This window comes from Nyctibius grandis, chromosome 8, assembly GCF_013368605.1.
Source record: "Nyctibius grandis isolate bNycGra1 chromosome 8, bNycGra1.pri, whole genome shotgun sequence".
In the NCBI taxonomy this organism is placed as follows: Eukaryota; Metazoa; Chordata; class Aves; order Nyctibiiformes; family Nyctibiidae; genus Nyctibius; species Nyctibius grandis.
In genome coordinates, this window is record NC_090665.1 from 22,811,014 (window position 1) to 22,834,874 (window position 23,861).

The 23,861-nt window shown below is 37.0% G+C and overlaps 1 protein-coding gene across 6 annotated transcripts in view; it reads left to right on the top strand.

Annotated features, from left to right (window-relative positions):
• PER2 (period circadian regulator 2) overlaps positions 1-22,212 on the top strand; it is a 51,264-nt gene extending 29,052 nt beyond the window's left edge. For 5 of the 6 annotated variants that reach the window (XM_068405915.1, XM_068405912.1, XM_068405913.1 and 2 more), the window contains 14 exons: positions 3,642-3,748; positions 4,378-4,531; positions 4,960-5,068; positions 5,426-5,557; positions 6,969-7,065; positions 7,643-7,799; positions 7,882-8,009; positions 9,622-9,795; positions 10,055-10,315; positions 11,744-12,594; positions 15,077-15,263; positions 15,814-16,006; positions 17,823-17,973; positions 19,815-22,212. In XM_068405915.1, the coding sequence (XP_068262016.1) occupies positions 3,642-3,748; positions 4,378-4,531; positions 4,960-5,068; positions 5,426-5,557; positions 6,969-7,065; positions 7,643-7,799; positions 7,882-8,009; positions 9,622-9,795; positions 10,055-10,315; positions 11,744-12,594; positions 15,077-15,263; positions 15,814-16,006; positions 17,823-17,973; positions 19,815-19,964 (2,851 nt within the window). In that variant the 3' untranslated portion in view covers positions 19,965-22,212. The remainder of the gene's footprint in view (positions 1-3,641; positions 3,749-4,377; positions 4,532-4,959; positions 5,069-5,425; positions 5,558-6,968; positions 7,066-7,642; positions 7,800-7,881; positions 8,010-9,621; positions 9,796-10,054; positions 10,316-11,743; positions 12,595-15,076; positions 15,264-15,813; positions 16,007-17,822; positions 17,974-19,814) is intronic. The other variant, XM_068405916.1, reaches the window with a different exon arrangement.
• Positions 22,213-23,861: the final 1,649 nt, after the last annotated feature.

The following is a 23,861-nucleotide window of genomic DNA, read 5'->3' on the forward strand; positions in this document are numbered from 1 at the left end:
GCAGTATAATGGACAATTTTGGGTGGGAATCTTCTTGTTTCTGAAGAATTCTGCTGTTCTTGGCAAAATCTTTAACTGCAGCAGAAGAGAAAGTTATTGGTGGGGAAAGTAGGTTGTTGGGAAGTTTGACTAAGCTGGACTCAATAAGGTAAGAAAAATTACTGTTTGACTTTTGAGGCAGTTTATCTGCAGAGAGGTCAGGCACATCAGTATTACTGCAGCGCGCGTGTTTTTTTATTATACGACAATTGCAAAAGGTAGCTATTGGAGATCACAGTACAAGAAGACAACAGCTGATCACTGAGGTTAAGTTTGGACTTTAAGGTGCTGCTATTTTTGGCTAACTTGTGTGGACATTGTGGCTTCGTGTGAAGAGTTCCTGCAGGATAGAAGACAATGGAATGCTGACAAACTGTGTTTCCTTTATATGATTCATACAGTCTCCCTAAACAGCTTAAGCTGACGAAAGAACTGCTTAGTCCAGTATAGTACTGTCCTCTTCATGGATTTTTCTCTCTCCCTCATTCCCACATATGCTCCAAGCCAACTGCAACTTTGCAGCGTGGGTTTATCTTTTCAAACAGCCTAATAGCACGCTGTGTAGCTTCCCTTCCTCTGTGCACCCCCAGCTCATTTATTTCCAGGAGTCGCTTAACATAAATGGCAAGATTACTGACTGGAGAGCTTTGCCCTTATTCTTGGGCTTGGGTGGAGTGTGTACGGTAAATCCCTTCTCTATGGCTACTATGGAAGCTTCTTCCCTGTTCATCTGGTGTTACCACTTATTCTCAAGTACCGTTTTTGAACACTCACAGTGAGGGTTTATTACATCTTGGTCTGATATTAGGACTTTGTTTCATTTATTTCTGTTCTTGTGATCAGTGTGGTTGATTTTGCTTTTAATTATTTAACTCCTGAGAGCATTGGCAGCCAGCTAAATTTTTACCAAGATATGCACATGCAGCTTATTACTCTTAAGCTCTCCAGGGTTAGGTGGAATACAGAAAACAATAGATTCTTTAAGAAAGCGGAGTCTAATATTTAAAAATATACAACTGAACACCTGCTGTCGAGTGAGAATTGTTCATAATATAATGCTGAAACTGCTGCCAGACTTGCATAAAATAAAGTTAATTCTGTAATCAGTATGTGTTCACGGGTAGGAAGAATGCTTATTTGTCTTAACTCTGCAAGTGGATCTCTGCACAGAATATGTTGAGTAAAAATGAATATTTTCCTGGAATTAAATGGATCATTCCTGTATGTGTTTGTCTTTGAAATGTATTTGATACTTGATGTGTATGATGGGTGTAAGGAGTTCTACATAGTTCACAGTGGAGTCATACTAGTAAATTTAATTTAAAGCAGTTTCCTATTTAACTTACAATAAGAATACAAAGAGACTTCTTATTCATGTTGTTTTGATATTTTAAATGTCATTCTATAAAACACAAACTAAACTTGCTGCCACTCCTCATCAGCCATTTTTTATGCCATTCGTGCATTTGCATTCATGAAGTGAGCTTATTAACTTAAACTCTGAATTATTTTGAGTTATTCTTTATGAAGAAGCATAATGATGCTGAGGTACTGCCTCTAGTAGATAGTAAATTAAATATTATAAAATACAGCATTACACAATCACAGAAATGCTGGTTGGAAGGGACTGCTGGAGGTCTCTCTGTGCCATGCTTTTTCTTGAAATGAAACCGTTGCCCAGTTCTAGGTTAGGTCAGCTATGACCTTGTCTCGGTAATGCCTGAAAACCTCCAAGGACAGAGATTACACAATCTGTATGGAAAACTGTTCCCGTGTTGCACGACTCAGTTAAAAAACTTTTCTTAACATCCAGCGTAAGCTTTCCAGACTGCAATCTGGGGCTGTTGCCCATAGTTTATTGTCTGGCATCACCAAGAAAATTTAATTCCATCTTTGTAACTCCTTTTTCCAGTAGTTGTGGGAAGCTCCTGGATCATCCCTTAGCTTCCTCTTCACTGGAACAGGTGAGCCCAGCTCAATCTCTACTCATCAGTCTATATTCTAGATCCATGACTCTTCCAGTGATCTTCATATCAGTATAAAAATGCATAGGGGATTTTTTGTTTTCATGGAAGTGACTGAATTTGCATCTTTCTTTATAACTAGGTTAATAAATAACAGTTTAAAATTTGATCCATTTTAGGCTGGATGTTCTGTCACAGCACAGACACATGTAGAGTTTGCCAGGCTTTCATAAAGCAGGTGGTAAAGAATAGGAACAGTGAGAACAAAAATTTGTGTTTACTTCTACTTTTTACAACGTTATTGGATGAAATCCTAACTGAAGTCAGAGTTGATTGGTATTTTAAACTCCTCTAGTGGCATAACTTTTCTTATGTGCTTTGAACTTGGCAGTGTTTTTAAATGTCAATGTGTCAAAATGATATGATTTGGTGTGAGTTTCATGCCAGTTTCAGCTTTGTAAAGTTGTTGCTTTAGACCATCCACAAGCTTTTAAGACTCATTATTTAAGTAATTGCTTCAATAATAAGGCATTAGTTGCTGTCCTCATTTTCCCATGAAAGTCTCAGCCTCTTTGCCAGAAGGGTATGTTTGATGTTTTGGGGAACTGATCTAATTCCAGTGCGTTATTGGAAGTGCAATGTTGAACGCATTCGTCCCGTAGTGCATTTGAGTTCCAACGCAACACAGATCCTGGGTCTGTGGTGCGCTGTTGCTAAGTTCTTCATTAAAGCTATTCAGATTATCATCACCGAGTATCTTTCTGCTCCTGGCCCTTTGTCAGTGAGTGGAGCTGGGGCAAGGTATACAGCCCGCTGAGTTTACAGGATGACTTGTTGGCATCTGGTAACTTCTTAAACATTACTGAGTAGTATTGGCTGAATGCATTATTTTTTTTTCCAAAGCATATTTTTGGTGGTTAGCTTTCAGGGTGAGGTGCAAACTGACATTTGTGAACTTTCACTCTCTCCTTAATATGAATGCTCTAAGTGATCAATGAAAATTATTTCATCACAGAAATTAGTTGTTCACATCATAAGTGGTGATTGATAATGTGCAGGAATTCAGTAACATTACTTTTAATTCTCTATTTTAATTAATAACCTTGCTTCCTTGCAGCTCCTTTGAGTTGAACTCTTAACCTGCCTGTGAGAAAGTTTTCTTGAGTCCTAGTCAACTACCCTGTTGCTGGTTCAACTATAGTAATCCTGTGATCCTTAGTCTTGGCTTGCAGCCCATAAATTGGGGTACCATTTCCCTTCATGAGGGTTTTACACCATTAAACTTTATTAATGCCCTTTTAAAATTAGGGGAAGTATTTATCCTCTAGAGCTATGCAGCACAGAAAAGACAGAACCGCTGCAGCAGACTCCCTGATTTGGTCTGATCAGGTTGTTGTTTGAAGTTACCAAAAAAAACCCCACCCAACACTTCACCCCACAAACAAACAATAACCCCCGTGTTCAAAGAGTACTACTGCTACTAAGCTGGCACTGCTATTTCCCCAAATTTAAACTTAAAATTATTAATTCTCTTTATAGGAAAAAGAGCAAAGAAAACTTAAAATGCAAACATTTTAAAGATTAAATATACATTTATTCCACTTGATTTTTTTTTTTTCTTTGTTTTTCTTTTCCCAGAGCAGTACCTCTGTTGGGATACCTACCTCAGGACTTAATAGGAACACCAGTCTTGGTGCATCTTCACCCAAATGACAGACCTTTAATGCTAGCAATTCACAAAAAAAGTAGGTAATCTCTTACTGTGGCAGAAATATAATTTTTTTTTCCTGAAATTAATAATAATGACCACAAAGACCTCAGCAAGTAGGAGGTGAAAATTAATTGTGACTATGAATTTTTCTGCAAGTAAATACTGAATCCTTTATTCTACAACTTGATTCTTAGTGCAAATAGGTGAAAATGAGAAATCGCTCAGTTTCGTGTTTGATATGAAGCATATGTCTGCTGTAAAGAAATTGACTGTAAATGAATATTTCATGCATAACGAAAATTTTCTTGAGAATGCAATGGTAGAAGTTGTTATACTTTAAATGATAGTGTTTCTTATGTCATAGAGAAGAAAATAAGAGCCATTCTGGCAATGTTAATTTCGTTCAACTTTGCAAATGTAAAGCTGTTTCTTCAGACAACTTTAGCTTGTTGTGTTCTGAAGGTTATGTTCTTGACATAGTCCAGTAAATTATGAAGGTCTGATTATTCTGGTAGCCCAGCATTTCTAAATGTATAGACATATGTGGTATTTGTTCCTTCAAATATCATCTTCCTTCTTTGCAATTCACTGTAAAATCCTGAATCATTAAGTAGAATTGTGCAAATATTAATCTGAACTTTCTTTTTGAATTGTTCATTACAGTACTTCAGTATGGAGGACAGCCTTTTGACTATTCACCAATCAGGTTTTGCACTAGAAATGGAGATTATATAACCATGGACACTAGCTGGTCCAGTTTCATTAACCCTTGGAGTCGAAAAGTTTCATTTATTATTGGAAGACACAAAGTTAGGACGTAAGTCAATAAACTGTTGGGACTTTTAAGATAATTTTTTTTTAATTATTATTTAATTTTTTAAATTTTCCTTCCCCTCGTGTTTACATAGTGATCCTTAAGAAACACAGAAGGGATTTTCAGGGCGGGAAAAAAATCACACATACAAATTGCTTCCTATTTAAATTTGGGTTTTGTGATGTAGTAACTGCTTAAAAAGAAATTTGAAGTCCTTCAAATTCTACCAATACTGTCAAGAGTTGCTTTAGAGGAGGGAAGTCATGCTCAAAGTGAGTAAGGGTAGATATTTTATCAGGTACAAAGGTTGTAGATGTGATAGAATAAGCATCATATTCTGTTTACTATATATAGATGGTAAATTGAAGTGGTGTCTCTGTGACTGAAATACTTGCATTTGTAATGAGCTGGGGTATGCTTGATTTATGCAGGGGTCCCTTAAATGAAGACGTCTTTGCCGCTCCCAACTATACAGAGGATAGAATCCTTCATCCCAGTGTTCAGGAAATCACTGAGCAAATATATCGGCTGTTATTGCAGGTACAGCATGTGCTTTAATGTTACACTTTTCCCGCTGAAGAAAGGGCATTTATCTTTGTGTGACGTTTTCTTTAGCTGTCTACTACTGTACTGGAATTTCTGGCTTCAATCCTAGAAATTACTTGCACTCATGACTACCAGACAGGACTTAACTGAAGTATGTTAAAGCTCCAGTTGGTATTTTAAGGATTTCATGCAGCTATGGAGTCCTCACAAAAAAACACCAAAACCTAAAATAAATCATTTTTCCTCACATGGAATTACTGCTAACAATTTCAGTTTTGTTTAAAGCTGGTGTGCTGAGATATGTGTGTGTGTGCGTGCGTGTTTATGTATATATTTTGTTGTTGTTAACAGCCGGTACACAACAGTGGATCCAGTGGCTATGGAAGTCTAGGTAGCAATGGTTCCCATGAGCACTTACTGAGTGTAACGTCCTCCAGTGACAGCACAGGAAATAATAATGAAGACACTCATAAGGATAAACCAGTAGGTTTGGTTTTTCTTATTCAAGTATGTGTCACAAAACAAACTAGTAAAAGTGGAGTTTTTTTACTTTCAGCATAACCCTTTCAAATTAGGGATAGAAAGTGTAAGGGAAAAGTCATCTTTCTTTTTTGTTTAACATGGAAAAAATCTTTCTCTCCGGGGGAATAAACATTTCTGGTGTAGATGAAGTCTCAGGGTACTGAAGCACAGTTATAGGCATGGAAGTCAGTGTGTATAAAGAATTTAAACCTGAAAAGTGTGTTAACTTATTCTAATGTCTATTATATGTTATATGCTGTGTTTCTGGGAAAATCAGCTGGATATTTGAAAGCAGTTTCTTCTGGGAGGGGAGAGTCTGTAATTACGGATTTCCTAAATGAAACAAAGAAAATAAAATGCAGTAATACCTGCATAACCCAAGTGATAGCTTGACCTTGATCACTTTCTATGTTGCAAAAATGCACTATATAATAGGGAATGAAAGAAATGGAATGGAATAAAATAAAAATTTTTTTTTTGAGCTTAGAACTTAACTTTCCCATAGATTGGGACATTGCTATATCTACTAGTGAGATGTAACTTTTTAAATTCCATTAGTCTGAACAAAACAGCAGCATTAAATTTGTGCCTATGCTTAACAGAACTTTACTTTCCATGGGGAAAGTAAATCAGACAGACAGTAATGTACTGCATGTGGTTGCAGTCAAAGGAACTGCACCTTGTAACATCTCTAGTCATTTTGGCTTTCCTGTTGTTCTTCCCGATTTTGTTGTAGCTCACTGAGTTGCTTTTAATTCTGAAAGCCAAAATGCTAAGGTGGTCGCTTTCCTGGCTTTCAGTCCTTAAACAGTAGTGGCTTAAGAAGATGAAGTCTCTGGATTTTTTTATTTAACAGATAACTTTTATTACATTTCAGAGCTATGCAGAAAAGTAATGTTTAAGGAAGTGTTGGTTTTGAGTGAAACAGTTACCTATCTTTCCTTCACTCTTTCCACAGATAGTGAAGAGGGTTATGTTATGGTTCTATAACATCCTGTCAGTGCTTGGTTAAACTTCTAGCACAAAAAGTTCTCAGTCTTAGCAGCAATATTTTGTTTTACCAAGGGATACTTTTTTCCCCTGAAGTCGTCTTTGTCACGTATCTTTGTATTTTCCTAGCCAAGTCATTCAACTATATTAAACAAAATAGAGTAATTGTGTACCAAAAAACATACTTTAAATTTATTCTCTTTCCGATTCCCAAAATTCTGCTGCTGCACAATAAAATTCTATATATCAGGATTTCTGCCGTGATCAGGCTACTTGTAAGATAGAGATTAATTAAGGTTAGATTTAGTTTGCTGAGGAATCAGTATGCACGATGTTTTATGTTAGAATTTCATAACAACTATTTTTAATGATCTGCTTTCAGGAGGTTTGTCGAGATGCCCGTAAGGTCAAAAATAAAGGACAACGTATTTTCACTGACAATAAAGCAAAACTGGAATATAAGAAAGCCCCTTTTGCAGGTAACACATTAACAAGTTAATTATTAGTCTATTGTGCTGGTGCCTCGTGTAATATGACAGTAGGATTTTTTTTTTCTAGTTTAGTTTTAATCAATGCATAAAGATAGCATTTTTATTAATTAAAATTATATTGTCCTGTGTCTCTCCACTGTGTTCAGGAAAAAACTGTGTTCAGCTATGTCCGAATTGATAATGATATAACACACAGTTAAGGCGTGTCCTAAAGCTGTTGTTTTGAAGTACCTTAATTGTAGCACATGTTTTCATACATGTCAAACATCATCTGTTCTGTTAGGTGGAGGAAAATGTTATGGATGTTGTCTTTCCGGTTTGCGTTGTAACCTCAGGAATTTTTAAGTTGATAAATGAAAATCTCTTTAAGATTTAAATTCTGCATACGTTAATAGGTTATTCTTCTAACTTGTTATAACTTATGGGCACTAGAGTTATCTTCATACTGAACATGTTTCAGCTCTAATGATATCTATTCTCTTAAAGCCATAATATCTGTTTCCTTTGTATCCATATGCAAGGATTTAATGCCATAATTGCATAATAGCAGTATCTCTTTTCACAGAAAAACAAAATGATCCTGGTGGTCAGGTGAAAGATGCAGTGGGAAAGGATACTGCAGTACCAGCTGCTCCTAAAAATGTGACTACTGAAGAGTTGGCTTGGAAGGAACAACCTGTATATTCTTATCAACAGATTAGCTGTTTGGACAGCGTCATCAGGTAAGCAACCAGTGTGTAAATTACTCTTGACTTCTAGACTTAAGACTTCCATATCTAATATTGTTAAATTATTGTATTTCAGGTACTTGGAGAGTTGTAATGTGCCTGGTACAGCAAAAAGAAAATGTGAACCTTCATCAAGTGTTGCATCACTGAATTCTGGAGTTCATGAACAAAAACCAGCTGGTAATGCTATACAGCCCTTGGGAGGTATCTCTACATCACAGCTTTTTCTTGATTGATTTTTGCTAGCAGACAGTTGGATGTTTCTACTTTGCAGAATAATGGCAAGTGTAGCTTAGGCATGACCTCATAGCCATTTTCTCAGTGTTAGATGTTTGGTGATCTAACTTTTGTTATGAAAATCTACCCTACAATCAAAATATTGAGTAGTTGATTGACTATCTGGATTGTAGATGCAATAAGCTTATTTATACTGTACAAAATACAGCACGATTTTGAGTTTTAGGACTTGAATCATTATCAAATGTAAAAAGTGTGTTTCACAGTTGGGACTTGTAGGAACAACTAGCCTAAGAACTTGGCAGCTAATTAATTGCAACAAAAATATGCATATTACACTTCTGTTTCTTCTTTGTGGACATTGAGGAAAAAAAGGAACAAGAGAGGATAAAATGTAGCATCGGACTGTTCTCAGGGTTGTGTGAGGCACAAGAACCCATTTAAAAAGGAATGTCCAGCCATGAAAATAAAAGATGGGGTTTACTAAGGATAGCTATCAAAAAAGTCTTCTGTAGGCAAAAACATTAACTTAATTTGTTAGGACTTAAGTATAGCATTTGATATGGTCCTTGTCTGGATGGGGAGCTAAGGTGAAGAACGTAATGTTTTGGTTAGTATAAGAATTGTGAGATTGGTGAAGAACTATATGTGAATGACATACTTGCTGACAATTCAACCTTGTCATTATATGAGGCTGAAGGGGACGTGTCTAGTGGAGTTTCTCAAAAATTGGTCTTGGGAATGATCTTGTCTATATTTCCTTTTGATGATCTTCAAAAAAAGTTCTAATACGGCTTTTAGAATCAAATAGGAAGGTATCAGTACACATAGGAACACAGCGTCCTGTAGAAGGAATTGGAATGCCTTGAGAGCTAGAGAGGAAGAAATGGTGGAACTAGCATCATGCAATTAGTAACACAATTTCTGCTGTCATTTGGAGTCTATGCAGTTCTAGTTGACAGGAGAAGATGTGGGATCACTAGCTTTTTGGTGCACTGATGACTGAGAACAACAAAGCCACCAGCATACTCCAGTCAGGAAAAAGGCAAACTTTAGGTTTTAAATATGTGTTATGCCAAGTATTTCTACTTCAGAAGGAATGTTTTAATGCTGTTTTATGAGGCACAGGTATGACCTCTGCTGGATTACTGTGTATAGCTTTCAGATGAGAGAATTTAAATAGGTGAATGCTCAGAGCAAAGCTGTTAGGATAACTAGCTAATGGCAGAGATTAGTATAGATAATATAGAAACAATATAGGAGCTGGGTGGGACTTAATCTTAGACTGGAAGAGGCTAGAAGCTTTCTTCCAAAATTGTGCCATGAAAGAAGAGCAAAAAGTCCTTCATTGAAAAGATTTGGTTTGGCTGTATTTGAAAGTAGAGGATTGCATTTAGTTGCTCAGAAGTCGTTCTATTCCTAAAACGTTCTTGGTGGAATGCATGAAGTAAAGTAAAATGTTCATTTTGTGTCTTGTCAGGCACAGTTTAGCCTCTACTGTTTTGTAACCCTAGCAACATGTAACTTGCATTTGTTCTTGTTTCTGTTCAGTAAACTACAACTTTATTTCTTTTAATAGATCCTGCTATGTTGAAGGCATCTAGTAAATCAAATGGTCCCCCAGTGGTTGGTGCTCACTTAACATCTTTGGCTTTACCTGGCAAGCCTGAAAGTGTTGTCTCTCTCACAAGTCAGTGCAGCTACAGTAGCACCATTGTTCATGTTGGAGACAAAAAAACACAACCTGAATTAGGTATGATTTTTGCTAATAAATATTCTCCAAAATGGCGATTGCTAGCAAGTGTAAGCTTCAGACATGTGAATAGCTAGTATCTGCTTGTGACTTACATTTTCTTACAGCTAAAGTTCCTGTGGAAATGAAACAAATAGGGGCAGAATTTGTATCTTAAACTTACAGCAAAATTATTGCAGAATTGTAAATAGCTTAAAAATGCATATACAGAGCTTTTTTTACTTCATCTTGATTTAATTTTTTCCTTCTGTTTCTGTAGAAATGATAGAAGATGGTCCAAGTGGAGCAGAACTCTTAGATGGCCAGCTTCTTGCCCCTCCAACCAGCTTTGCACATGTAAATCAAGAAAAGGAGCCATTTAAAAAGCTGGGACTTACAAAGGAAGTCCTTGCAGTGCATACGCAAAAAGAGGAGCAGAGCTTTTTGAATAAGTTTAAAGAAATCAAGAGATTTAATATTTTTCAGTCCCACTGCAATTACTACTTACAAGATAAACCAAAAGGACGGCCTGGTGAACGTGGTATGGCAATAGTTTTCATGATAAAACTTGTATTTATATAGGAAGTAAATCCTGTTGAGAGGGCATTTCCATTTTTAGCTGTATTGTGGGGCCACTGTGAATAGTGACAGTTCATGCTATTTTTAAAGTCCACCGAAAAAGTCTTTCTGATAGGTCTTGCTTAAAGATTGAGAGTGGAGTATAGCTTTTAATGTAATAACTGACATTTTAGTAACTGATGTTTTGATTTTTATCTGTTCACTATACTATTACAGCCATGCATCTACTTTCAAGGGACAAAAAACATGCTTTAGCATGTTTGCTTTACTGTATCTATGTTTGTATTTGCTTGCTTTTCTTTTCCTTCTCTCTCTCCATCTGTCTTTTTCAGGTTTGTGGTTTTGTTTTGTTTTCAGCCCCTTTCTTTTGCATCCAGTTTCTCCCATTCCACTATTGTGTAATCAGTGAAACAATCTGGTAATTGTTTGGTTGCCTTTAAGTTAATACTGTAAGCAGTGGAATGGAAATGGCACAGACTAGCCGTAATAGTGTGAGATTGTTTTGTTTTTTAGGATTAGCAACCCTGGATGGCATTTTCAGAAGTGCTTGATACTGATCTGACTTTGTTCCCATTTCAGTCCTGATTTGACTTGGAACAGAAATCAGACACTGCTAAGCATTTTTTTGCAGATTCTTATCTTTCATTTTTTATTTAAGTAGTTATGCAGGTCCTTGATTTAGGAAACCTGCTCTAGAACCCTTTAGTCCCCTTGCATTCTTTATACTTGATAAACTTTCAGCCTATCTAAATAAGCTTTAGACAAATTAAAAGTTTGAGCAGCTTTTGGTGCCAGAAAATATTTTATGCATTTCCTCATGTCTGTAATCAGATGAACTGACAGCCTTTGCCTAGGGAAGAGTCGGTTGGTGCAGACTTCTAAAATAAGGTTGTAAAGGTGGCATGCTTCTTACCCCTCGGGAAATTCTTTTCTTTGTGTACTTTCTCTCCTTCTGCTTTTTTTTCTTCACCTTTTCAGTTATGAACATGCATGACCGTAACTCTCTAGAAATGCTTTCAGTCATGTCCCATACTGCTTTCATTGTAATTACTGGAGTAATTAGAAGTTTGCCCCTCTAGGAGCCACTGTTTTGGCAGCTTTTTGCTGTTTGGGTGACACACGTTTGAGCCTGAATTGATCCACTGCTGCTCTCTTTTCTTGCATGGTGTGTCAGCATGGTTTTCATTGCCCAGGTAGCTCAGCTCTTGTGCTAGACATAAAAGTGAACCTGACCCCTTCCCAAATGCTTCCATTTGGGTAGGCTAAGTCCAGAACTGTGGTTTTGAGCAACTTCTAGGGATGACAAGGTGAAAGGGATCCATCAGGTTGCAAGTAGGATCCTTCCTGATGGTTTTTCTTTGTGGTTTTTTTTTTTTTTTTTTTTTTGCAGGTGGCCGTGGACAAAGAAATGGCACTTCTGGTATGGATCAGCCCTGGAAGAAAAGTGGAAAGAACAGGAAATCAAAGCGCATTAAACCACAGGAGTCTTCAGACAGTACAACTTCAGGAACTAAATTCCCCCATCGGTTCCCTCTTCAAGGTTTAAATACTACTGCTTGGTCACCATCGGACACTTCACAAGCAAGCTATTCAGCAATGTCTTTTCCCACTGTTATGCCTGCATATCCACTTCCTGTTTTTCCAGCAGCAGGGACTGTGCCACCAGCTCCTGAGACTTCGCTCTCTGGTTTTAATCAGTTGCCAGACTCTGGAAGTACTTGCCCCATGCAACCATCCCAGTTCTCTGCACCCCTCGTGACACCTGTTGTAGCTCTTGTGCTCCCCAACTATGTCTACCCAGAGATGAACAATAACTTACCTCAAACGCTTTACCACAGCCAACCCAACTTCCCTGCCCATTCCACGTTCTCTTCACAGACAGTATTTCCGACACAGCCACCGTTCACTACACCCAGCCCTTTCCCACAACAGGCATTTTTTCCAACACAGCCATTCCATTATAACCCACCAGCAGAGAGTGAAAAGGTTCCTGTCACAGAGCCAAGAAATGAACCATCCCGTTCCTGCACTCCACAGTCAGTGGGTCCTCAAGACCAGGCTTCACCACCTCTGTTCCAGTCAAGGTGCAGTTCTCCTCTGAATCTCCTACAGTTAGAAGAAACCTCAAAAACTGCTGAAAGTGGAGCTCCTGCTGTGGCTTTACATGGAACTTTAAGTGAGGAAGGAGCCATAGGCAAAATCATGACAACTAATAACTGTAGTGGAAAGGGAACCTTACAAGTAAGTATGCTGATGGGTTTTGAGGTAATTTTTTAAAGTCTTCACATTCTTAAACATATCTGAAATTGTTAATATGTAGAGATGCCTAAAATGGATTATTGCCTCCCCACCTGTTTTCCTGTCTCTGCTATATAGTTTTCAATCCTCTCACTTATGGGACCTATTTTTTAATGGTAGACAGTAATCAGTCAATATAATGCCAGGAGATGGACTCACAATTGTAGTTAGTAAATTCAAACTTCAGCAGACTGAATAAAACATGAAATCCCATCATTAGAATAGTCTTAACCTTTAAAAATTAAAACCACCTTGTTGTTCTAAAGTTACACTGGGAAGCTTGGAAATACATCCTGAAACAGTTTTGTTCCACATTTTTTTAAAAAATATGAATACAGATAAGCCCATTGAAAAGCACTGAAATAGATTTAAAATAATACGAGAACTTTATTTTTAGGAAAGAGTTTTGGGCTAGTGAACTTATGTGGAGGGGGGAAACAATGTATAAATGGCCTGAAAGAAGCTGATTTAAAATAAAATCACATCTGAGTTTACAAACAAGCAACCAAAGTAAAGGAAGAATGAATTATTACTTACAGACCACAGCTTTATTTTTGTTTTATTTGGTGCAGTAAAACTATGCTGAGTTATTTGGTAACTTCAGGGTTTTTTTTATTTCCTGGCTCATTCAAATTTGATAAATCAGTTTAACAAATAACATTACGGAAACTTCAGATGGAGTAATATATCCATAAAGTTTTCTATGACAGAAATATGTAGACCAATATTAGTGTTTTTTAAAGGCACGATAGAATATCTTTGTAAATGATAAGTCACTGATGGGATGGAGTTGCAGCCTAAACCTTTTAGACCTAAGCCTTTCCTCCCTCCTGCTTTTCTTGTGCTGTGGTTTGTAACCGGTCTCTGCATCTAATGATGCAGTTACAGAGTAGAACTTGGGTTCACTGCTAAAAAAAGGAAAGGCATTGGAAGGGGTGGCTTTTACTTGTAGGCATGTCTGAGATCTAAACTACGGCAAGTAATCAGTAAAAAAGCATTGTTAGTGTTGATGCTGTCAGCTGATTAGATGGCTTTCTCTGTGCAGTGAGTCATAAGCATATATCTACATTAGAAGCTATAAAGGAGGAGGAAGGAAAAATTCTGAAAATGTTTGTTTCCCCAGACTGTGGTAAACATTTAATCTCCATGTTAAACTTTTCTCTGTGGTTAGTTTTCAGATGATTTATTTTACCTAATATTCTTGATATGGATCCTTAAAGGGGACAGATGGAGGGAGAACAGAGAGAACTGGATTTTGTTATATCTATGTTCTAGAGAAACTTCCAAACTTGATTGATACAATGCAAAAGCTTGTCACGTTCTGTTATTACATGCTTGTTAGCTCATGATCTTGAGAACAGATACATTTGGTTTTCATTAAAAAAAAAATCTCTATCATACTAGTCGTGCAAGTGCCACTTATGGAGAAATTTTCAGGGATATATGCATCCAGTGCCATATTTGGACTAATGTATTCTGTGCACTACGTAACAGCTCTGAAATCTTATCTCTATAAGGACTTGTGACTTGTGCTGTGGTATAATAGTGCATCTGTGACAGTCTGTAACTTACAGCATGCTCTGAGATGCTGCTGCTGGATTAAAAGGAGCTTGATAACAAAACTTAATAGTAACAATGTTGCTGGCAAATTCTTTTGAATTTCCTCAAGCTGTTAGTTCCTGTTCTTTAGAAACCTGCAAAATGTAACTTTCTGTAATTTCCTCATCGTTTACTGGAGAATGAGGACAATATGGGCATTTATTCAGGAATATGTTAAGGATAAAGCTAATTCATTCCATTAGTATGTATTTTGCTAAGTTCTGTCAACATAATTTCTAATATCTAATCTTCATATTGACTTGCAGTGAGGTTTTGCTTATGTTAGATATCAGTGTAGTTAATGCTCTTTCCCTGAAAAACATACAAATAAATAATCTTGCTTAGGAAGCTTGTGTCTGGGAACACCACCTTCCTTCTCATCATGCATTGAGTGTAGTAATAGTGATGGACTGTTGATGTAAATCTCTTTGAGGTAATTATAGTAGCAGCAACTGCTAGTATGTCTTAAGTGGCTTGGGTAAATTCTGACTTGTCCAGGACAGTAGGAGCTGTCAAAACTGAATAGCAAATGCCTTGCTTACTTCCTCACTACACTGTGTATTTTTTTAAAGGGAAATTGAGTTGAAATCTCAATCTTACTGAAGGACCACTTGTCCGCCTATCAGTCCACTTCATTATTCCTCAGTTGGTCTTGGCATATGTTATTGGTGGTTGTCTGTCTTTGAATAACTCTGTAAACATACTAGAATATAAAGTGAACTGGATTAATACTAAGTATAAATGATTAGTAATGAAATAGCCGTGTTTTTCGGTTTGGGGTTTGTTTTTTTTTAATTTTTTTCCCCCCTCCCCTTCTTATCACTAGGCTGAATCTCCAATGGATGCTCAAAATAGTGATGCACTCTCCATGTCTAGTGTCCTGCTTGACATTTTACTTCAGGAAGATGCATGTTCAGGCACTGGTTCAGCTTCTTCAGGGAGTGGTGTATCTGCAGCTGCTGAGTCTCTGGGGTCTGGATCCAATGGCTGTGGCATGTCAGGGAGCAGAACAGGTAACACTGGCAGTGAAGTACTCTGTTAGCATTTTAGAAGAGTTGGAGCATGAGATTGTTGCGAACACCACTTGAACATCAAGTGCTTTATGTAAAAATCTTTATTGGCTTTAATCCTCATTGCATAGTTTATTCTTGATTTTTTTTATTTTTTTTTTTAATTGCATAATATGAAAGCTTTCCTGTTATGCTTGATTTACAATATAGAACCTTCTTAAAGTGTGTGTAAAAGAGCCATTAAGGTATCATGTAGGTATGACAGAATAATGAAGAGGAAATACCATACTCCTTCATGTTTCATTTCAGAGTTTTTAATTTAAGTAAATTAATTATTCTGTTGAAATTTAATGGAGACTTAGCTTGAGAATTTGAGTTTTAAAAATATTAATGCAGTTACTTAGGGGAGGAAGTTTCCTCTGTTTAAAAAATGAAATGAAATAGTGGTTGTATTTATACTTTCAGTTCTCTTTAATCTTCTCTATTTTCAAAAGCATTCAGATAATCTATGTATTTGACAACTTATAATGAAACTTTAAATTTCTTTTTAAAGGCAGTAGTGAAACTAGTCATACCAGCAAATACTTTGGGAGTATTGATTCCTCAGAAAATCATCATAAAACCAAAATGAAGGCAGAAATGGAAGAAAGTGAGCACTTCATTAAATATGTCCTTCAGGATCCTATATGGCTTTTGATGGCAAACACAGATGACACTGTTATGATGACTTATCAGATACCTTCACGGTAATTCCAATGTTGTAGTCCTTTATGAACTGTATATATGTTGAGGGGAGCAGGGTGTACAGAAGGAAAGATATATATGAATCTCAGTCTCAATAGAAGTAAATCGGTTTTAGTGTTTAGCTCAGTGTCAAGAAGAATTCTTGCTTTCTTTGTATCTTTTATACAAGAAGTTCTCAAAAAGTAAAAATTATTTGATTAGGCTTACATGTGTTTTTAGATCCATTACCTGAGTTGAAATTAACTGTGTATGTTTTTTGAAGCTGTTTTATAGTTAATGATTTGTAACTACTTGCCTAGAAATCCTTGTAGTCTGATTAATTGATCCTGGCAAGTATGCTTAGACCTAATGATGGTCTGTAGCATGGAAAATCTGTACTCCCTGGCTGTTGTCCTTGAGATGCCACGTTCAGTGACACGCTGCATTCTCTACCTTGTGAGGTTTTTTCCTGGGTTGTTAAATTTCCATTCAAATAGGACAAGGAAGTAGAAGGTAAAAATCACAAGATTTCTAGTAGAAAAAACTTGGTTTAAAAAAATAAAAATATTCCCTGCCTCAATAGCAAAGAGCAGATATAGGGTGAGAGGGGGTGACAAGTCTGCAGATTTTTTTTTTAATCTTCTTGTTTATATTTCTTGGGAGCAGTGAATGGTATTTTGAAAGGAATAGGAACTTTCAGTAAAGACAAGCCTTTTGAAAGGGAAGGAAAACAAGCTTTCAAAATACAGAAGCACAGGGATGATGGAGGAAAAAAATAGAGAACACCTCATAAGAACTTCAGACTTTTTTCCCCTAGATTTAAAAATACTGTGGCATTTCTCAGTTTTTGTAGCCTGAAGTGTTGACAACTATAGATGGGAATTCCAGTAGACTGTAAGAGTAGCAAAGCCTGCCAAAGAGAACATCGTATAAAACAGGATATTGTGATAAGAAGAGTTAAGCTAAGCTCGCTGTCAGAGCGTGATGCCCAAGAAGAGAAGTATAAATCCAACCTGTTCTTAGGTATGCTGTAAGGAAGACAGGTTGCCCAGAGAAGCTGTGGATGCCCCCTCCTTGGCAGTGTTCAAGGCCAGGTTGGATGGGGCTTGGAGCAACCTGGTCTAGTGGAAGGTGTCCCTGCCTGTGGCAGGGGGGGTTGAAACTAGATGATCTTTAAGGTCCCTTCCAACCCAAACCATTCTATGATTCTATGAACAGAAATAGTACTGGGTTTCTTGGAACTTGCTTTCTATTGTCATCTTTTATAGAGGTATATACAGCTTGTAAATGTTTGGTGTGGTGTGGGGTTTTTTATGTTTCTGAATCAAGGTGGGGCATTGGGGAGGAGAGGGAACTTTGGCTGCTCAGAGAGAGGAGTGTTTTCTAAATCTCTGCCTCTCAGTCCTGAAGTTTAATCCATTCTTAATGACTTTCTTAAATGTATATTACTACTTCTGCTTTAGTATCTTGCATGTGCATCTAGTGTGTGTTTTGGGTTGTCCTCCCACTGAAGGGGAACTTAGAACTTACTGCAGCAGAGGGAAACTGGAGTTCTTGGTGGTTTTGGTGGTGGTGCTGCCTGAATATCTCTAAGAAAATTGTTTTCCCTGATGGGGTTTGAAAAGACAATGAGCCAGCAGAGATGTGTTAAAGTTGCCTGCAAATGCAGAAAGCTGCTGAAATAACCACACTTAATTTTCTTTCAATATCAGATCTGTAAGCTTAACATTCCAGAACAAAAATAGTCTTTAAAAATGTTAGTATTTGACTGTGTAACCTTATATAGGCATAAAGCCCAGAAACTGTTGAAGCTCAATTTCTAAATACATTTTATTTTAGAGATTTGGAAACAGTTTTAAAAGAAGATAAGCAGAAATTAAAACAAATGCAGAAACTACAGCCAAAATTTACAGAAGAACAAAAAAGAGAGCTTATTGAAGTTCATCCATGGATCCAGCAAGGTGGACTGCCGAAAACTGTTGCTAATTCTGTAAGTTTAAATGAGTTAGTTACTTTTGCATGTATAACAGTGCTTAAATTATTAGCTGCCTATGTTAGATTTTTCCATTCCTGTTGCTATGAAAGCTTGGTCAATTACACAGAGAAAAAAATTAATTCAAATGTCCCATGCAGTGGTTTCTAGCTTGATTTAATTTACTATTGTCACGGTTTAAAGCTGGGCTGGCTATTAAACCTGCGGCAGATGCCCTCTGTTATCCCCCCCCCTCCCCCCAGAGGGAAAGGGAAAAGGAAGAGAGACTTCTGGGTTGGAAAATTAAAACAGTTTTAATAAACTATAATAATGAAAAAAAAAAGTATAATAATAATAATAGAAATAATCAAATATATACAAATATATATACAAAACCAAGATTGAGCTCCCCTGAAGTCAGCCACGTCACCACCGGCACTGCAGGGCAGGCTCCGGGAAGGCCCAGGCTGGGCCTAGCGACGGTCGAGAGCTGGATTCAGGAATGCACGGATCGGGATCGGGGGCAGCAGGAAAACAGACGGAGTCCTCCCTGGACACTGGCCATAGCAGAAAGAGAGCGAGACCCTCGTGATCCCCCCGCTTTATACTGAGAATGACGTGTATGGGATGGAATACACTCGTTGGTCAATTTTGGGTCACCTGCCCTGTCCGCTCCCCCCTGCAGCTGCGACCCCCCTTCGGCTCTTCACTCGTAAGCAGTGAGGAATTCAGCAGTGACCTTGGTTTCTCTCAAGAACAAGTACAGCAAGAGCCTTTCTGCACAACATCCCTACCGGTGCCTCAGTGATAACTACAAACTTCGAGCGTTATCAGTCCTGGAAGCAGACACTGTCTGCAAAAACATGCAGTTAGTTTCAGAAAGTGCAGTTACTTAGAGGAGACTTAGTTGAAAGCAAAAGTCACCGAAAGGAAAATCGGCCTGGTTTAGGCCAAACCAGGACAACTATAAGTCTTCTTTCCAATGGGAAGTCAAAGTAGTGGTGAATACAGTATAAGAAATTTCCTTCTCACTTCTAAATTTCTGTGTATCTTCATTAACATAGCCAGAAACTTCACTACATAATCTGTTTTGTGCACAGAGATTTATGCCCATTGCTTTCTAGAAAGTACAAAATTAATGGGAGTACACCTTTCTTTTTTCTATCAGATGCCTCATGCAGGATCTTCTCTTGCCTTGATTCTGTAAGTGGATTAAAGGCTTGAAAAGCAAAAAAGAAAATAAAATGAAACAAAGCATCCTTGCAGTTCTATTTGTTGTCTGTCTATTTTACTTATGCACACACAAATACCTGATTGCATTCTCTTTTCCCTAAGTTTTCCAGCACTTCTAGCTTTTTTGCACATAAGTTATCAAATGCAGAGGCTCTCTTTGTACAGGAGTATTTCAAAAGTCAGTGTAACAGAATTGCAGTGGAATCCTAATCCTGATGTTAATGTTACTGCAATGTTAATACTGCAGTATCCCACTTGTGTAAGGGTACAGTTGCTTCAGTCTCTTAAGCCCTGCAGCTGACATGAACATAGTACTGCAGGGTTAGCAATCAAATGCAGGAAAAGGTGATTGGAAGTGTATGTAAAATGTCATCATTATAAATGGTCTATGACATAACTGCTTCCAGTAGAGTTCTCAAGTACTTGTATTGACTTACTACACGTTATAAAATGATTGTGTGGGGGAAAGTTGGGGAGTGGAATATATATCTCATAGTTGCAGCACAGATGTAAATGTTCCCTTGGAATCAGGGATGGCATGCAAATGAACTGGTGTTTGGAAAAGCTTTGCTTTTTTTTTTTCTTTGACTTACAAGTGTTTTTATAACTTTCTTTTTTCTTTTTAGGAATGTATTTTTTGTGAGGACAATATACAGAGCAATTTTTATACGTCATATGATGAAGAAATCCATGAAATGGACCTTAATGAAATGATTGAAGACAGTGGGGAAAACAACTTGGTTTCCCTGAATCAAGTCAGTGAAGAACAAACATAGCCTTTGAGCCTGTTGTTTTCAAAGCTGCTTCAAAACTACAGTGATGATCCACAAAGGTTTTAATCTTGCATCCAGCAAGATCAATCCAGTTCATAAAAACAAATGTGTTTTTCTTGCTCTAGAAGAGTCATTTGTGAATGAATCTCTTTTTAAATGGTGGCAATCTCTTCCCAGTAAGGACATTGTTGAAGATGGTATAGCTTTTCTTTAAAAAAGAGACTCATATTTTGCACTTACATGCCTCAAGTATTTCTTTATAAACTACAGAAACTTTCATTGATGCCTACTGTTTTTTGTAGAGTGGGTTATCGAGTACTGAAAATCCCCTTATGTACATATGGTTCTTCAAATCTCCTTTTGGTAATGATTCAACGTTATAAATTGTTCTAGCAATTTTGCTTAATGGCTCTTTAGCATTGTTCTTAATATTTGAAGTGGTCCAGCATAGCAGAAGAAATAACCTTCAAGCAAATCAATTCACACTTGCCCTTCTTGTACCAGTTGATCCCATCCTATTTGTTTGTTTCCTATAGTTTTGAATGTAGGAACCTTTTTTGTCTAGGAGAAATATTGAACTAATTTTGTAAGATGGTCTTCGGTCAAAATACTTATGTGAATGTGTAAGCAAGTATAGATGAGTGCTGAAAACCTTTGTAGCCTTTTATTTAAATGGACACTGCAATACTATGAACTGTTTATTACCTTGAAGCATCATTTCTGAGAATTTATACACAAGAAATCTTTATGCTTAAAGATTTTAAAAACTAAGACCACAGAGGACAACTGTGTATGCCTCAGTGACTGTTAGACAAAGCTTGGTGTAACTTTAACCTTTATTTCTGATTTGTTCTGTCAGGAGGTTGGCCATCGGTTTTTCCTGTGTGGCAGAACAAATGTCGAACTTGTATGTGGCAAGAGAGGGTTAGACATTTCTTGTCACTTGAAGATAGTTCTTATAAAAAACAGAAGTGATTTTGAGAATAGCATTACTTTCACTGTATTTGAATTGCATAATCTAAAACTTAGCGTGGCTGGAATCCTTTGCTGTCAAGGATTTCATTTTAATGCCTCTGAGATTGTATTGACTTGAATATGTGTACTTCATGTTCTTGTGCTGTTTATACATGTTGGATGTGGGAAGAGAACACAAAAGAGCAACTTTAATATATTGGTTAGTTAAAGGACATTTAGTTGCAGTACTGCTAGATGTCAGCTGTAGGTCTTGGGGTGAAAAACATGGAGAAATTCAGTTAACTTTGATATGTTTGTCTTAAAATATTTTTCATGGAAAGCATTTCCTTTTTTATTAGGATAACATTTCTATTGGCTGAAATTTGAGGTTATTTTCATTCTATAAAAATTCTCTTTGCATACAAAGGGGATGTGAAGTTAGATCTGACACCACCAAAAACATGCAGAAGTGACTAGTATTTGCTTAGTGGAAGAAGTAATTTGTGTAAAGTAATTAGTTATTAATTGGACAGTGTCATGAGGAAATCGGCATTGGAGACAGGTTTTGCAGATAGAGTGTGTGAACTTGTGAAACAAGTAGAATCACAATTTAAAAAATAAGTATCTTAAATGTAGTGTGAAGCACTACCCAGCAAGATCTGATTCCTGTCTTTAACAGTTCAGCAAGGTCAAACTTAAATATATGTAAATATGAACTGAATGAGAAATTTTAAAATGTTGATGTTCAAGTCTGATGATATTAAATGTTTTAATCATAAATGGAGCAGTGCAGCTATACCAACATACTAAATATATTCCATTTTTACAGGTGAACACAAATGGTTTTAATTGGACCAGGGTTTGGGAAAAATAAAAGCTTTATATAAAAGGAGTGCATCATAATTATACAAATTATTTTCAGGGACTTCTCAACCACTTTGAACTTCTTTACTTTAGCATGCCTTTTTTTTCTGTTTTTTTTTACTTGTTCTTTTTTTCTTTTTTTAATGACCATCTTGTAACCATAACTTAGTGAAAGGAAGAGAAAAGTATATTTAGAGCATTTTGTGGATGTGCTTACTTATGGACTTAATCTTGCATCCTTAAAGTGTTTGCATTTACAGGGTGGTATTAAAATATTTTCCTGTAACTTTAAATCTACATGCCTCCATTTATAGATAAGATTCTGAAGCTGTAATTTTTCCAAACTGTTGTAAAAGACTTATTTGTGATGACACTTTGTCAACATGTCAACCATGTTTTCTGTACACTGTGCAATATATTTTGGTTTTGCCACTTGTGACTAATTTCTATGACTTTGCTTTTTAGAAAACTGGTAAATAAAACAGATATATTTTTAGTTGCCTTTTTGTTCCTTGAGCCTTATGCTCTATGTAAGAAGAAAAAATATATGCGTTACTGGTAGTACGTGAACTGGTATTTCAAACTGAAGACCTTGCAAGGTATGAAGTTAGTTGTGGCTTACTGTCCTGAAGTAAAATTGTTGCCAGCTTGTCTGACCTGTAAGTTTACTGGTCAAATGGAAGATTGAATCTTTATATTGACTAGTCGTTCTGAAAACGTGTACAAATTTACTACCTGAAAGAGCGTATGCAGCTGGGTTCTCTGTTTGTTGTTCAAACCCACCAGAAGATGCGTTGTCCTTCTTGCTTTGTTTATTGTCAGCCATGGATACCTTTTCTCCTGCAGCCCTCTGTGGTTTTATACTGGTAGCTTAGAGGTAGAGAATTACGGTTATGCCCCTTGAATTCACTTTGTGCAGTGATCATTAGTCTTCTGTCGTGGTGTGAAGTGTCATGTTTTCTGAAGATTGCTGAAACTTGTTAAGCTAGTGTACTTTCCTGTTGATGTTCTATATTCTGATGAGTTGAGAAATTGAGGACACTTGAAGATTTCTATTTTCTCACTTTGAGCAGTGATGTCGTTTAGTGGGTGTGGGATGCTGCTTTGAACCGCCCCTCCAGTTTAGGAGGTACCTAGGTTATGAGACCCTCATTAGGTCTTTTTTTTCCGTGACTGTGTTTTGAGAGGTTTCTGTTTTTTAAAAATAGGACAGACTAGTACAAACCTTAGTTTGGTCATGAGGGACCCAGATATTTCCGAGAGCTGCAAAATCAAGGTATTTCTGTACCACAAAACAGTTCACCACACAGGTGAATTGCCTTCACACCAAGGGTAGAATTGTAGTGTTGTGCATTCTGTTGCCGAGACATGCATTTTAAAGTATGCTTGTTCAACACACCATCCAAGTCCCTTTGAAGTCTTCTGAATTGACACTAAATACATGAGCAGTTCTGTGTATGTGAAGTCTGAAAACAACTTTTGTCTTAATAGCACCTTGGTTCCTTGCTTAGCTAAACATGCAGAGGAGAGATGTGCTGATGAAGCAGTTTACAGAACTACAAATCTGAGTGTCATGCACATATACAGGGTATCTGCAACTCAGTAGAGAAGGTATTGTGCTACCATTTGGATGTAAGTTTTGATAATTGATATATAATGTTGGGAGAACTGAAGTGCTGCTGATGCAGTAAATTACCAGGTAATGTTTCACAGTTATTTCTGCTTCTAGTAATTTTTTGTAATTGTAAATGTAATAAGAGTACGAGTTAATTGTGGCTTCTGGTATTCATGTACTCCTCCTTGGTGATGTGCCTTCTGTCAGCACTCAAAGATAATGGCTTGCTTTACACTGCAGAACTGTTGGGAACAGTCTTTGTCAGAGTTTCTCCCGCCTCGGTAGCCCCTAGGCGTCACTGGTGTCCTGTAATTATATTTGACAGTTTTGCCATCTCTGTTTTTCCTCTATTCAGCTTATTGTGTTTTGGGGCTGTTGAGTTTGCTATGACATTATCAGATGTAAAGGGAAAGATCTGTGGCTTGAATTTCAAATAAGATGATGCGAAAATTCATAATGAAGAGCTG